Source organism: Antedon mediterranea, chromosome 7 (assembly GCF_964355755.1).
Source record: "Antedon mediterranea chromosome 7, ecAntMedi1.1, whole genome shotgun sequence".
NCBI classification, from domain to species: domain Eukaryota; kingdom Metazoa; phylum Echinodermata; class Crinoidea; order Comatulida; family Antedonidae; genus Antedon; species Antedon mediterranea.
In genome coordinates, this window is record NC_092676.1 from 17,682,569 (window position 1) to 17,695,827 (window position 13,259).

The 13,259-nt window shown below is 33.3% G+C and overlaps 1 protein-coding gene across 1 annotated transcript in view; it reads left to right on the forward strand.

Annotated features, from left to right (window-relative positions):
• Positions 1 to 13,259, forward strand: part of LOC140055459 (uncharacterized) — a 46,522-nt gene that overhangs the window by 15,542 nt on the left and 17,721 nt on the right. The window contains exons 9-12 of the mRNA XM_072100798.1: positions 3,915 to 3,932; positions 4,496 to 4,618; positions 5,016 to 5,105; positions 5,566 to 5,778. Coding sequence (XP_071956899.1) covers positions 3,915 to 3,932; positions 4,496 to 4,618; positions 5,016 to 5,105; positions 5,566 to 5,778 — 444 coding nt within the window. The remainder of the gene's footprint in view (positions 1 to 3,914; positions 3,933 to 4,495; positions 4,619 to 5,015; positions 5,106 to 5,565; positions 5,779 to 13,259) is intronic.

Consider the following 13,259-nt stretch of genomic DNA (forward strand, 5'->3'; position numbering starts at 1 on the left):
TCAATGAAGCATGTATAGAGTTTGCGATTTGAGCGATACGCAATTTCCTAGATCTGCTTGATTACATATATAGCATCATTGCAACCTCTGTTGGACCTGAATCCAAACTGTGTGCGTAGAAGTTGACTTTCATAAAAGATGGAAAAACGTGAAAGAATGATAACCATAAGTATCTTTGAAAATGTAGACCCAATCGATATTCCTCTATACATTGATGGATCAAGTGGACTGCCTTTTTTTTTCCAAATGGTTGTTAATTTGGACAGTCCCCAATCACTTGGTACTTCTTTCGTTCTCCAAATTTCCTCAAACAGTCTATGTACATGGTCGACGAATACTGGGTTCTCTGTGGCAACTTGCAACATTTCAGAAGCGACATCTAGGGTAGCTTTGCGACCTTTTAGATGTCCGATTGCATCAATAATTTCTTTCTTGGACGGAGGTTCATTGTCTATCTCAAATTCTGGTTGTCTCAGGTTGATAATATATTCTGGAGGTGTGCTAATTTCATCTGGGATTTTAAGGCTAGATCGGTCTGGATTAAAGTGATCTTAAAGGGGTTCACGTAATCCAGGACATTTTATAGGCTTTGGTGCTTTTCTTATAACATCACCGTGCTCCTTAGCTTTTCTCCATAAATCAAATATTTTTCTATTTTGGTGGGCTTCATTTAACTTGCTTGCTTCTTCATACAAATATTCATTCCGTAGTTCCTTCACCCTTATCTTAATTGCTTTCTGCATAGCCTTGATCTCCTCTTCTTTGTAGGTAACTGTGCTTTTGTTAATATTCTTTCTTTCTTTTATAAGCTGTTGTAGTCTTTCATCACCATCCCAGGGATGAGCATTTTGGTTTCTTGTTTTCTTCGGGACTTCTTCAACTGCCTTATTTAGCACTGTCATAAGTGTTGTATAGCGCTCAGTTGATGTAGTGTTTGTTGTCTTTTCAGGGGAAGTAATTTTATTAATTTCTTCTTCTATCTTTGTTTTAACATTATTTCTTACTTCTCGATCTTTACGTTTACTCATGTTGGCTCTCTTGCTCTGTTTTTTCTTTTTATGCTTCTTCCACCTGGCTGCTTTGTTGGCTGGTGTTGTCATATTACTCACAAGGATTCTATGATCCGACGAAAGATAATAGTTGTTATAGACTCTTGTGTCAGTAACATACTTCCTCAACCAGTGATCACATATGTTGTAATCTAGTATTTTCTTTGTAACACCATCGTTGCTATGCCAAGTGATCCGATGAACGTTTGGATGGTCAAACCAGGTGTTCAGTATGCATAGCTTGAAGTCAGAGCAGTAGTTGATGAGTCTTGTGCCATTGTCGTTACTAATGTCATCTGTGTCTTGAAATCTGGTTTCCATCAAAGAGTGATTTTCTGGTTGTTATTGTTGATGTTGCATTAAAGTCTCCCATCAGTAAGAGTTTTGTGTTGTTCTCGACTCTTGTTACTTTGGAGCGTTTTGCATAGAAAATATCCTTTGATGATTCTGAACCGGATTCCGTAGGAGAGTACGCAGACACAATTCTTAATTTACAATTTTTTATTGTGACGTCTATTGCCATTAGACGTTCATAAACATAATAAACATTAGACACTTTGATATGGGGTGACTGTTTGATGGCAATAGCAACCCCATACATCTTTTTGATTTTCAGTCCAGTCCAGTATACATTGTAGCCCTCATGTGAGATTGCACCGGTACCAATCCGTCTCACTTCCTGCATACACACGATGTCAAGGTTTGCTGCTTTAATTTGAATGAGGGTTTCATGTAGTAAGAAGTCATCTGAGCAGGTATTAACATTAATCTGTCCTGCTCGCCAATGAAAATATTTTGCAGGCTTTTGTTTCCTAACTGCTTCTTGTACTTTCTTGTTTATGTTAGAAAGGTTTTTAGAATCTATATCTTTATTACTCTTTGTGTGAAATTTTGACTTGCGTCCACCACGGGTACCTCTATAATGGAAAATTCCCAAGTCTTTCAAAACACTTCCAACCGCAGTAGTAATTTTTCCAGCATATTGTCTCAGGTTAAGTAGCTTTGAGTAGCTATAGTTATAGGTCAACATAGTTTACTCGTAGCAATGGTAGATTATAATAATAATATCACACATACACCGACTCTAGGCCCTGTAAACAAATCTTCTATGCTATGTATGCTGTCCCAAAGTTCTAAGGCAACAATAGGCTTTGCTTCACTGAACACTGCTAAGACAATAGCATGCACACAGCTAGATAGGGCCTAGCTATAAGCTATAAAAAAATCTTTTCTAAATCCAGTTTAGCTGATAAAAATAAGAAAAAAGAATATACAATACAATAGTTGTAAGTGCTGATAACAATATTGGTAGTAAAATCACTCTCAAAATGTGTACTTAAAACCCAAAAAGCAAGATTTTAAAAGCAGAATGGGAGTAACACTGTCAAGCGCCTCTGGCAACCATATCATGTTGTTGCTCGATTAAGTCTAACAGATAGACAAATATATGACAAAAAATTTGATAAAATTATATTTGATCGAGGTTCAATAGGTTTTCTATGTGAATATGGTAAGTCAAGTATAAACTGCATACTTTGTATTTTTGTATAATTATTACAGTTAGTGTATGAACAAGCTAAAGTATTATACAAATGTTCCTATCATGTACAGAATAAAGAAAAGGTAGTTTTATTTATTAAATGAGATAAACATTTATTTTTATTAAATCAATATTAAACGGGAATCTGTGGTTAACATTTTAGCTTAACAGTGCTTTTTACAAAACAGAAGATCTGATCATAATAATAATGATAACAAAAGCAATCAGAGATTGCAACCCCCGCCAGGAATAAAAAGAGAGTCCTGATCTGGATTGTACCCTACACAGTGTGTGCGGATATATGTGCAATGCTTAAATATAACCTCATAGGTGGAGGTAAAAATTATGTGTTTTACAGTTAAGATGACTGCTAGTTACAATTTTGCCTAGGTGGAGGTAATAATTAAGGTACTACTATGAGGAAGAAAATTTACAATCTATACAGTAGTTCACTTTATTGTTAATCATACAAAAATGCTTCATGCTGATTACATTTTTTTTTTAAACATTTGCTGAAAAAGTTTAATTATTACCTAAACTTTAAATGAAATATTCCCAATTTTTTAGACCGTTCAGATATGAAAACCACATATGACTATTATTTTAGTGACGAGTTCAAATATAGTTTTTATGTGGTTTTATAGGTACGTTCTATGATTGGTCAATATTGACATTTGACCCCTTTAATCACAAGTAATTGAATAGACACCTATAATTCAATAATGTGTTATATCATATACATAATACATTGTTGTAATTCGTCAAATTTTAATTTTGATCCCTTATATCTCGAAAAATATCCTGATCTGTTACCTTCCAGATTCGTAATCTACGAAAAATTCTGGTCTAGAAAAATTGGTCAATATTGACATTTGACCCCTTTAATCACAAGTAATTGAATAGACACCTATAATGTAATCTACGAAAAATTCTGGACTAGAAAAGTTGGATGGCAATTTGTCCCCTTTCGGGTGGTAATATTCCCCTTTCGGGTGGTAATATTCCCCTTCCTGCCACCGGACTAAATTGTTTTCTTGGCAGAAAAACACAAACAAAACAATACACACATAATATTTACATTCATGATCAACATGTAATTACAACTGATCAAGCAATATAAAATACAAAAGTCCTAATGACCTATCAACTCATTCATAATTTTCAATAGATATATATTAAAACACACAATAAATATCACCACTTATGTCCAATTATCTTATAGGACATTTTTCTATAGATAAATCGTTGTTACCCAAATTGGGTCTCACACCCACTTTAACTAATAATATATATGTTAATTTTATTATACTGTATCTTTATTACAGATAGCACTATACTTCAAGGTAAGTCTAAAATGATTAAAGTATTCATTATTAATGTTTTAAATTTATGTGTGTACAGTATTTGTGTTTATTTTTTATCGATATTGCTGTACTATCAAATTAATTTAACAAAATATATATCTTTATGGCAAACCAAACTTACATCCTTAATTTGTCATTTAAATATTTTCGTGTGAGAAAAAAACTTTATTATCCCAGTGAAGAAACTCTGTTGGCCTTATCAACTGTACATACATATGATAAATAAGAAATATAAAATTATCATGCAATGATAAGAAGACCGGTATTTCAAAAGTAAAATATGACAATGTATGTAAACTGAATCCGGCACTGCAGAAGATGAATTAATATTTTGTTGCATCATGGGAATTAAAAAACTATTAACAATAATACATAGTCAGAGTGTTGCCGAACTCTGGTGTTTCAAATAATTTATCAAATATTTTATAAAACACATCTTCATATAAAATACAGGGTTGTATGGCCTGTTGAAACAGAGGTGATTAATGCAAGGGCATTTTGAGAATTTCCTTCAATTGCATGTACATTTTATTTCATTACAGAGGTAGAAATAACAGAATCTGTTGAAGCTCATCAGAGTTCTACACATGCTGCCCATGTTGCCAACAAAGCAATTGATGGTAATTTATCTGGGGATTTCTTTGATAACTCTTGTACACACACCGGTAAGTGAAACAAAACATACGTCATTTCGATCTTAATTGGACTTTCTTTTTTTGTGAGATATGGTACAGTAGATTGTATATTCTTGATGAAACCTTTCATTTCTTTGTTTCAATCCAACAGCAACAAAATACAATACATAATAAAACCATAATTCCTACAGGTATGACATTATTTCATCGAAAGAAAAGAAAGAAAAAGAAGTAATATATTTCACATATCATCTCATATCTCTATACTAAATTAACTGAATGTCACATGACAGGAGTCATTCCTCCAGTACTGGCTATTTATTGCAACCAGTCAAAATAATAATTAATTTACTCAATTTTGTTAAAAAATATTAAGTAAATATACTTCACATTCACTTTTAATTGTTACTTTATTTTGATTCTTTAGAGGAAACGTCCAGTTCTTGGTGGTATGTGGATCTCAGACTACAAGTACCAATTGCCAAGATTGTTATTTTCAACAGAGATGATTGTTGTGGTAAGGATGGAAGAGTTTTATCTTCATAATAATAGGATAGTGGCCATATGGTTTATGATTATATCAATTTTAGGATTAGGAGTTATTTTTACAAAACTAATATCCCTAAATAATTATTATTATTTGATTTTAAAAGTGTGATAATAACAATTACTATGTAACCTGTTGACTGTTTTTAATGTTGATACTTTTATTTCACTCAAAACAAAGATAGTGCACAGTTTATGTCAAATTTTAGCAAAATGTAAGGTTATAAATATAGTCTGGGAATATTGTACGCATTTTAAAAAGTTTATCATGTATACTGTAAACTACTATAGCTTTCTTAAAATAACACGCTTTTTTTCTTATACAAGATCCTAAGTTAATTCTGGAATTTATTACAGCCTTAAGTTATTGATTTTTTTTAAAGGTATCTGTATATGAGTGTAGGAAACCATTGTTTATGATTTTGTTTTAGAGTATAGATTGGTTGATGCTGAAGTTCGTGTTGGAAATAGCAACGTGTCGCCTTTTACTGAAAATACACAGTGTGGTTCTACAATTACATCAGCTATGACAGAATTAAATCCAATTGAATTGATTTGTGACCAAGCAATAACTGGACGATATGTAATTGTGTACCTACCTGGACCTGAAGCACTCACTATCTGTGAGGTAATATCTTACACAGGTAAGTTATTTTTGTCTCTGCTGAGATCTCAATTAGAGAGTGTAATTTTTTTTAAATTAACCATTGTTAAATTTGCACATTGAGAATTAAGACAATCGAAATATACAAATATATAAAAAAATTAAAATAGATATACATAATAATGCACATACGTTTCGGTCTCTCAAGTAAAAGCAATGCATATGTCAACTTCAGTCAATGACGGCCTGATGTTCTCCATTGAAAAAAGCTACATAAACAAAAAAACAAGAACATTGCCCTCATTTGTCCTCATCTTGAATATGAATGTCAAATGTTTGATCCTAGTTTCCATGTCACAGCTGTCATACAATGAGTATTGTTTTCATTTTCATCACATGGCCAATCCATTACCATCTTTTGGTACTTGGTCTCTTCACTGATTCTATGCCTTTTTGTTTTTAGTAGATTTTCGATATAACATATGGCCATCTTATTTTAATAATCACCCCAAGATTCTTGTTATAGTGTTTGTGGTTTTTTGCGCTCTGCTCCATGTAGAAGGACTGACTTTACAAATCAATTAAATTCAACATCTTCTCCTGTGTTCACTGTTGTACCTAAATGTATTAATTCTTAATTTATTTTATTGACTGATCTACTGTCTTTACTTCTGTTGTCTTTCTGTTGATTTTTAGGCAAGTTATAGAGATTTAGTTAAAGCATGGAGGTATACCTCCATGGTTAACCAGGGGAGAATTTAGGGGGGGGGGAGGGGTGCACCCATTTACATCAACGATTTTAAAGGAAAAGGGGGAAAAAAATTGTTCAAATTTGAACCGAGTTCAACTTCAACAGACTTCCAGGGGCGCATGAACCCCTAGACAAATATTTTCCCATATCGACCCCCCCCCCCCCCCCTCTTTATCAAAATCCTGGAAACCTGGGTTACGTTTTCTTGCATTCATTTGACGTTTGTTGAATTTTAAAATAAAAAGATATACATAATAATGCACACAAGTTGTTGGTCTCTCTCAAGCAAAGGCCAATTATAGAGATTTAATTAACCTGGATTACATTTTTTTTGTAGATTTAGTTAACCTGGATTACATTTTTTTTTGTAGATTTAGTTAACCTGGATTACATTTTTTTTTTTGTAGATTTAGTTAACCTGGATTACATTTTTTTTGTAGATTTAGTTAACCTGGATTACATTTTTTTTGTAGATTTAGTTAACGTGGATTACATTTTTCGCGCCGCGGCTCTAGCCAGCTATGTCCCAGGAGGACACATTCATTAATAAGCTGTTTCATAGCGGTAGCTTTAGTATCTAAGGCTGACAGTTTTGTGAATTTGGAAACTCGACTATAATTTATAGGTAGCTGCTGGACCCAAAAAACGTCTGGGAGAAGAGAGTCTATATGAAAGCCTTTGCTGATAATACAGTATTATTGAGATGTAGACGGAAATCTGTAAAATCTTGTTCAATAAATAATAACTTCGTTTTTGCTGTCAACCAGGCCGGTATTATAATAAATCACTGTCAAATAATCATTCGATAATGGTCAAAACTTTATTTTGGCTCTGTCAACATAAAGGGAGGTATTTACAATAACTTTCTTTTGACTGTCAATCTAGGCCAATGTTATAATAATACGCCGTCAGATATTAAATCATTGAAACAGTCCTGGTAAATTTTTTGTTGGTTATCAGATGCAGTGGGGGGTCCAATCAATTATCGTCAGAAGGTGAACAATCAGTCTAGGTAGCAGCAGCAGATTATTAGGAACGCCTGCTCCATTAATTAATCCAGAAAAAGGTTTGTACATTATCTATTTGTTTATTAGACTTCTCCTAACACAATTATATTTTCTTTAAAAAAAGGTTTTATAAGTGGTTTTAACATTTATGATAGTAATGTCACAGTTCTGTGTCTGGACGCAACTTCATAGACCTACTAGTTATATTATTCATATTAACTGATACTTACTCTTCATTTACCGTAAAGTTCAGTTTTAATGAAATATATAATATAAATTGGCTTTGTAACAATTAATTAGTGTTGAAAAGGTTAGTTTTTTGGTGATAGGTGAAAATGACATGTAACTTCGTAATCAATTTATTTTTTTTTGTATAAAGGCCCAATTACACTATGACGATAACAACGGACGATAAATATATAGCATGCATTTTTTTTACATAAACCAAAAGAAATTAGAAAGGTTTTCGTTCTAGACCTATAGGATAATCATTTATGCTGCCTTTGATAAAAATAATGTTTTTCAAATTCCAATCAAATGACGTCATGATAAATAAAAACAATAAAATCGCTGTATTGTCACGATATTATTGGTCTTACTAATCATGACGTCATTTGATTGGACGTGTGAAAATATAATTTTCATCAAAGGAATTGTTTATATTTCTTTTGGTTTATGTATTAAAAATGCACATTTGTCTATTTATCGTCGATCGTTATCGTCCTAGTGTATGGGCCTTATGCTGTAAATGTTCAATTAATTGATCATTCCGTTTTCATTTTATTAGTTGGACTCTTGCACAGTTGCTGTCTAATTGGTGTGGTGTAATATCATTTCGAACCATATTAAAATCATAAAGAGATTCATATTCCTTAACATGTGGCTGTTATTATACAATTGAAAGCAAAACCCGTTGAATCTCAAATCATTAGGACTAGAAATTTGGCTTATCAATCAAATAAATACTTTCGTTCAAAATGAAACTCCAACCTCTCTAAAAGAATGAACTCGAAAACGGACCGTTTTTTTGAATTGGAGAATGTTGAAACATTTCAATATTCATTTAAAAAAGTACATTAATTATGGTATTGATCAGTGGCTATAGAGGCGTAAAAACCCTCGGTCAATATCATGTAAAATGCACTGTGGAAGGGTCATTATTAAGACTGCAAAATTGGGCTTATCAACAAATAAATACTTTCGTTCAAAATGTAAAATCAAGGCTGAAAAATTGGGCTTATCAACAACAAAATATTTGCGAATGACACCAGCAAGATGTGGAAAGGAATGAAACATTTGATCTCATCAAAGTCTAACTGGTTGCCATCTTCTGTTAGGATCAATGGTCATGCTTCTTGTAATGAAAATGAAATTAGTAATGCATATAATGATTATTTTGTAAATATAGCTACTCATCTTGACAATGCACTTGCAGCTAATAATGTTGATCCATGTTCTTATTTACCTTTATTTGATTCTCAATTTGATTTTCAGAGGGTATCTTGTGAGTCTGTCCTGGAGCAGCTTAGTCGATTGGACTGTGGAACGTTGCTTGGAGTAAATTGTTACCCTATCAAATTGCTCAAGTTGGCAGCCCCTGTTATTGCGCCTTCTGTGACATTTATCTGTAATCTTTCACTTTCATCTGGTATTTTTCCAAATGACCTAAAAATCGCCAAAGTTGTTCCCATATATAAAAGTGGGGCCAAGGACGAACTCAACAATTATCTACCTATATCCGTTTTACCAATCCTCTCTAAAATCATTGAACGCGCTGCTCATATCCAACTCTATGACTATCTTACAGCACAGAACATTCTCTCAGATAACCAATCAGGCTTTAGGAAACACTTCTCTACCACTACAGCACTTACTAACACATGTGACAACTGGCTCGATGCTATGAATGGGGGTCGCCTCACCGGGTCAGTTTTCATAGATTTAAGAAAAGCTTTTGACACGGTCAACCACAAGATCATGCTTAGAAAATTGACTCGGTGTGGTGTATCCTCATCTGGCATCGAGTGGTTCACATCATATCTAACTAACCGCACTCAAACAGTTAAATTCAAAAACACTTATTCTAATTTTCTCACCATAACACACGGTATACCTCAGGGGTCCATTCTTGGACCCTTGTTATTCACAATTTACATCAATGATCTTGCCACTGTTCCAGAACATGGCACTCTTGATCTTTATGCTGATGATTCCACCCTCTATTATTCGCACTCTAACATACATATAATTAACAGAAACATCAACTCTGACCTCTCACTAATTAACACATGGCTCACCTCTAACCGATTATCATTACACACTGACAAAACTGAGGCGATGTTAATTGGCGTCCCTCAGCGGCTTAAACACAAAACAATAGACGTATCGATTGCTGCACAACCGATCAAAGTTGTAACTAACCACAAACACTTAGGTGTGCACATTGACAATCAACTTAACTGGCATACCCATGTCAGTAAGTTGAGCTCTACACTTTCTTTCAAAATCCACACACTTGCACGAATTAGAAAATATCTTGACAAACGTACAGCACATTTATTTTACAACACATTAATTTTACCACACATTGACTACGGTGCTCTTCTCTGGGGCACCGGAAGTAAAACAAACATTAATAAGATTCAAAAACTTCAAAATCGCGCTATGCGTGTAGTTCTTCAAGCTCCGCCTCGCACCAGCACTCACATTCTTCTAACATCTCTACACATCATGAATGTGTCACAGAGGGTGCAGTACCAGGTAGGCTGCCTAGCTTTTAAAGCCATGAACAATATTGCCCCTCGATACATCACCCAACGATTTTCCACTGTTCCGATACACTCTATGAGGACTAGGGCTGCTTCCAGGGGAGACTTACTGGTACCCAAAGTTAAATTGGAATGTTTCCGGCGCTCTTTTATTTATTCTGCTTGTATTTTATATAATGTATTACCTTCTGTTTTGAAAGAATGTACAAATATTAACTCGTTTAAATTTAATTTTAAAAAACACATTTTATCGTAATTGTTTAATTGAATTTTTTTTTGGATAATTTTTTTTTTTATATAATAGTTTTAAATTTAAATGTATATAGTAGATTCGTATTAGTTAAGTATAGTTTTATATATTTTGTCATTTTTAAGAGGGCCCCTGAATATCAGCTGGCCTGCGGGTTCAGCTGGAAGGGTTACCCTCTATAAATAAAGTTGAAATAAAAAAAAAAAAAAATAAAAAAAAAAATAAAAAAAAAATAAAATCACTACCATATTTGGGCACATCACACTTTTTTTGTTAAACTAGTTGGGACAGTGTAGACACAGAACTATGTGATCGAAACATAAGTCGGAATTGGACTGACGCGATTGATTTAATTGGGTATTTTTATTAATGTAATGATTCATTAAAAACTATAATACCGATACGCGTTTGGTATTGATCAATGGTGCAAAAAACCCTGAGAAATAATGGTATAACGCGATTTGGTGATAGCTTATCAATAATACAACCCATATACTATTATTATAAATACCTATTACAAATCCATTCATATAACTTTTCATCGCGAACCGAAAATGTATAAATGTTATTCTACAGACAGTAATTATATATTCAAAAGCCATATTATTATTATTATCAATACCTAAATGCGATAGTAATAACCACATAAACATAAATTATACCCAATACAAGTTTGTGCGTTTAATTCTAGAAAGAAACGACTGTGCTGACAGGCCAATGACATAAATCACAAGTAAAGTCCCAATTGTTCACTTGCGTTTTGATTGGCCGACCTATTATATTAGATTAATGAAGACTGTCCAGTCAAAAAGTTACGTGGCATTTTTTGTAAGAAATATTTCTTGTTTATTGTAGATTTAGTTAACCTGAATTACATTTTTTTTTGTAGATTTAGTTAACCTGAATTACATTTTTTTTGTAGATTTAGTTAACCTGGATTACATTTTTTTTTTTGTAGATTTAGTTAACCTGGATTACATTTTTTTTTTGTATGATGTTAAAAGTAAAGCAATGTCATCCTCAAAGTCAAGATCTTTTAACTTCCTCATAAATTTCCAGCGTATTCTTTTGTTTTCCTCATAATCCAATAAATTACAAATTGGGAAAATCAAGCATGACAGTATTTGTTTCACACTAGTCTTGACATGTAGATTATTTTTTAATTTTGTAAACATTTTGTAACAAGGATCAAACACATCACTGTCCACATAATGTATTAAAGTGTTTTATCCTTGTTACAAAATTTTACAAAATTTGAACAATTTCCAAGAATCTACCCAAACTTTTTCTTTTTTTACATAAGCACACATACTTAATCATACTTAAAAGCTTTTTCCATTTCGTTTATTCCTCCTTCAGATTATTTAGTTCAACCTAAACGTTGATCAGCTTGCCAGCTAATTTAAATCACTCATATTTCTTTATGGTTGGCCCGTACTATGGAGGTTTAGCCAGCTAATTTACATCACTCATATTTCTTTATGGTTGGCCCATACTATGGAGGTTTAGCCAGCTCATTTAATTCACTCATATATCTTTATTGTTGGCCCATACTATGGAGGTTTAGCCAGCTCATTTAATTCACTCATATATCTTTATTGTTGGCCCATACTATGGAGGTTTAGCCAGCTCATTTAAATTACTCATATTTCTTTATTGTTGGCCCATACTATGGAGGTTTAGCCAGCTCATTTAATTCACTCATATATCTTTATTGTTGGCCCATACTATGGAGGTTTAGCCAACTCATTTAATTCACTCATATTTCTTTATTGTTGGCCTGTACTATGGAGGTTTAGCCAGCTCATTTAAATCACTCATATATCTTTATTGTTGCCTGTACCATGAAGGTTTAGCCAGCTCATTTAAATCACTCATATATCTTTATAGTTTGCCCATACTATGGAGGTTTAGCCAGCTCATTTAAATCACTCATATATCTTTATTGTTGCCTGTACCATGGAGGTTTAGCCAGCTCATTTAAATCACTCATATATCTTTATTGTTGGCCCATACCATGGAGGTTTAGCCAGCTCATTTAAATCACTCGTATATCTTTATTGTTTGCCTGTACCATGGAGGTTTAGCCAGCTCATTTAAATCACTCATATATCTTTATTGTTGCCTGTACCATGAAGGTTTAGCCAGCTCATTTAAATCACTCATATATCTTTATAGTTTGCCCATACTATGGAGGTTTAGCCAGCTCATTTAAATCTCTCATATATCTTTATTGTTGCCTGTACCATGGAGGTTTAGCCAGCTCATTTAAATCACTCGTATATCTTTATTGTTTGCCTGTACCATGGAGGTTTAGCCAGCTCATTTAAATCACTCATATATCTTTATTGTTGCCTGTGTACCATGAAGGTTTAGCCAGCTCATTTAAATCACTCATATATCTTTATAGTTTGCCCATACTATGGAGGTTTAGCCAGCTCATTTAAATCACTCATATATCTTTATTGTTGCCTGTACCATGGAGGTTTAGCCAGCTCATTTAAATCACTCATATATCTTTATTGTTGGCCCATACCATGGAGGTTTAGCCAGCTCATTTAAATCACTCGTATATCTTTATTGTTTGCCTGTACCATGGAGGTTTAGCCAGCTCATTTAAATCACTCACATATCTTTATTGTTGGCCCATACTATGGAGGTTTAGCCAGCTCATTTAAATCACTCATATATCTTTATTGTTTGCCTGTACCATGGAGGTTTAGCCAGGTCATTTAAATCACTCAT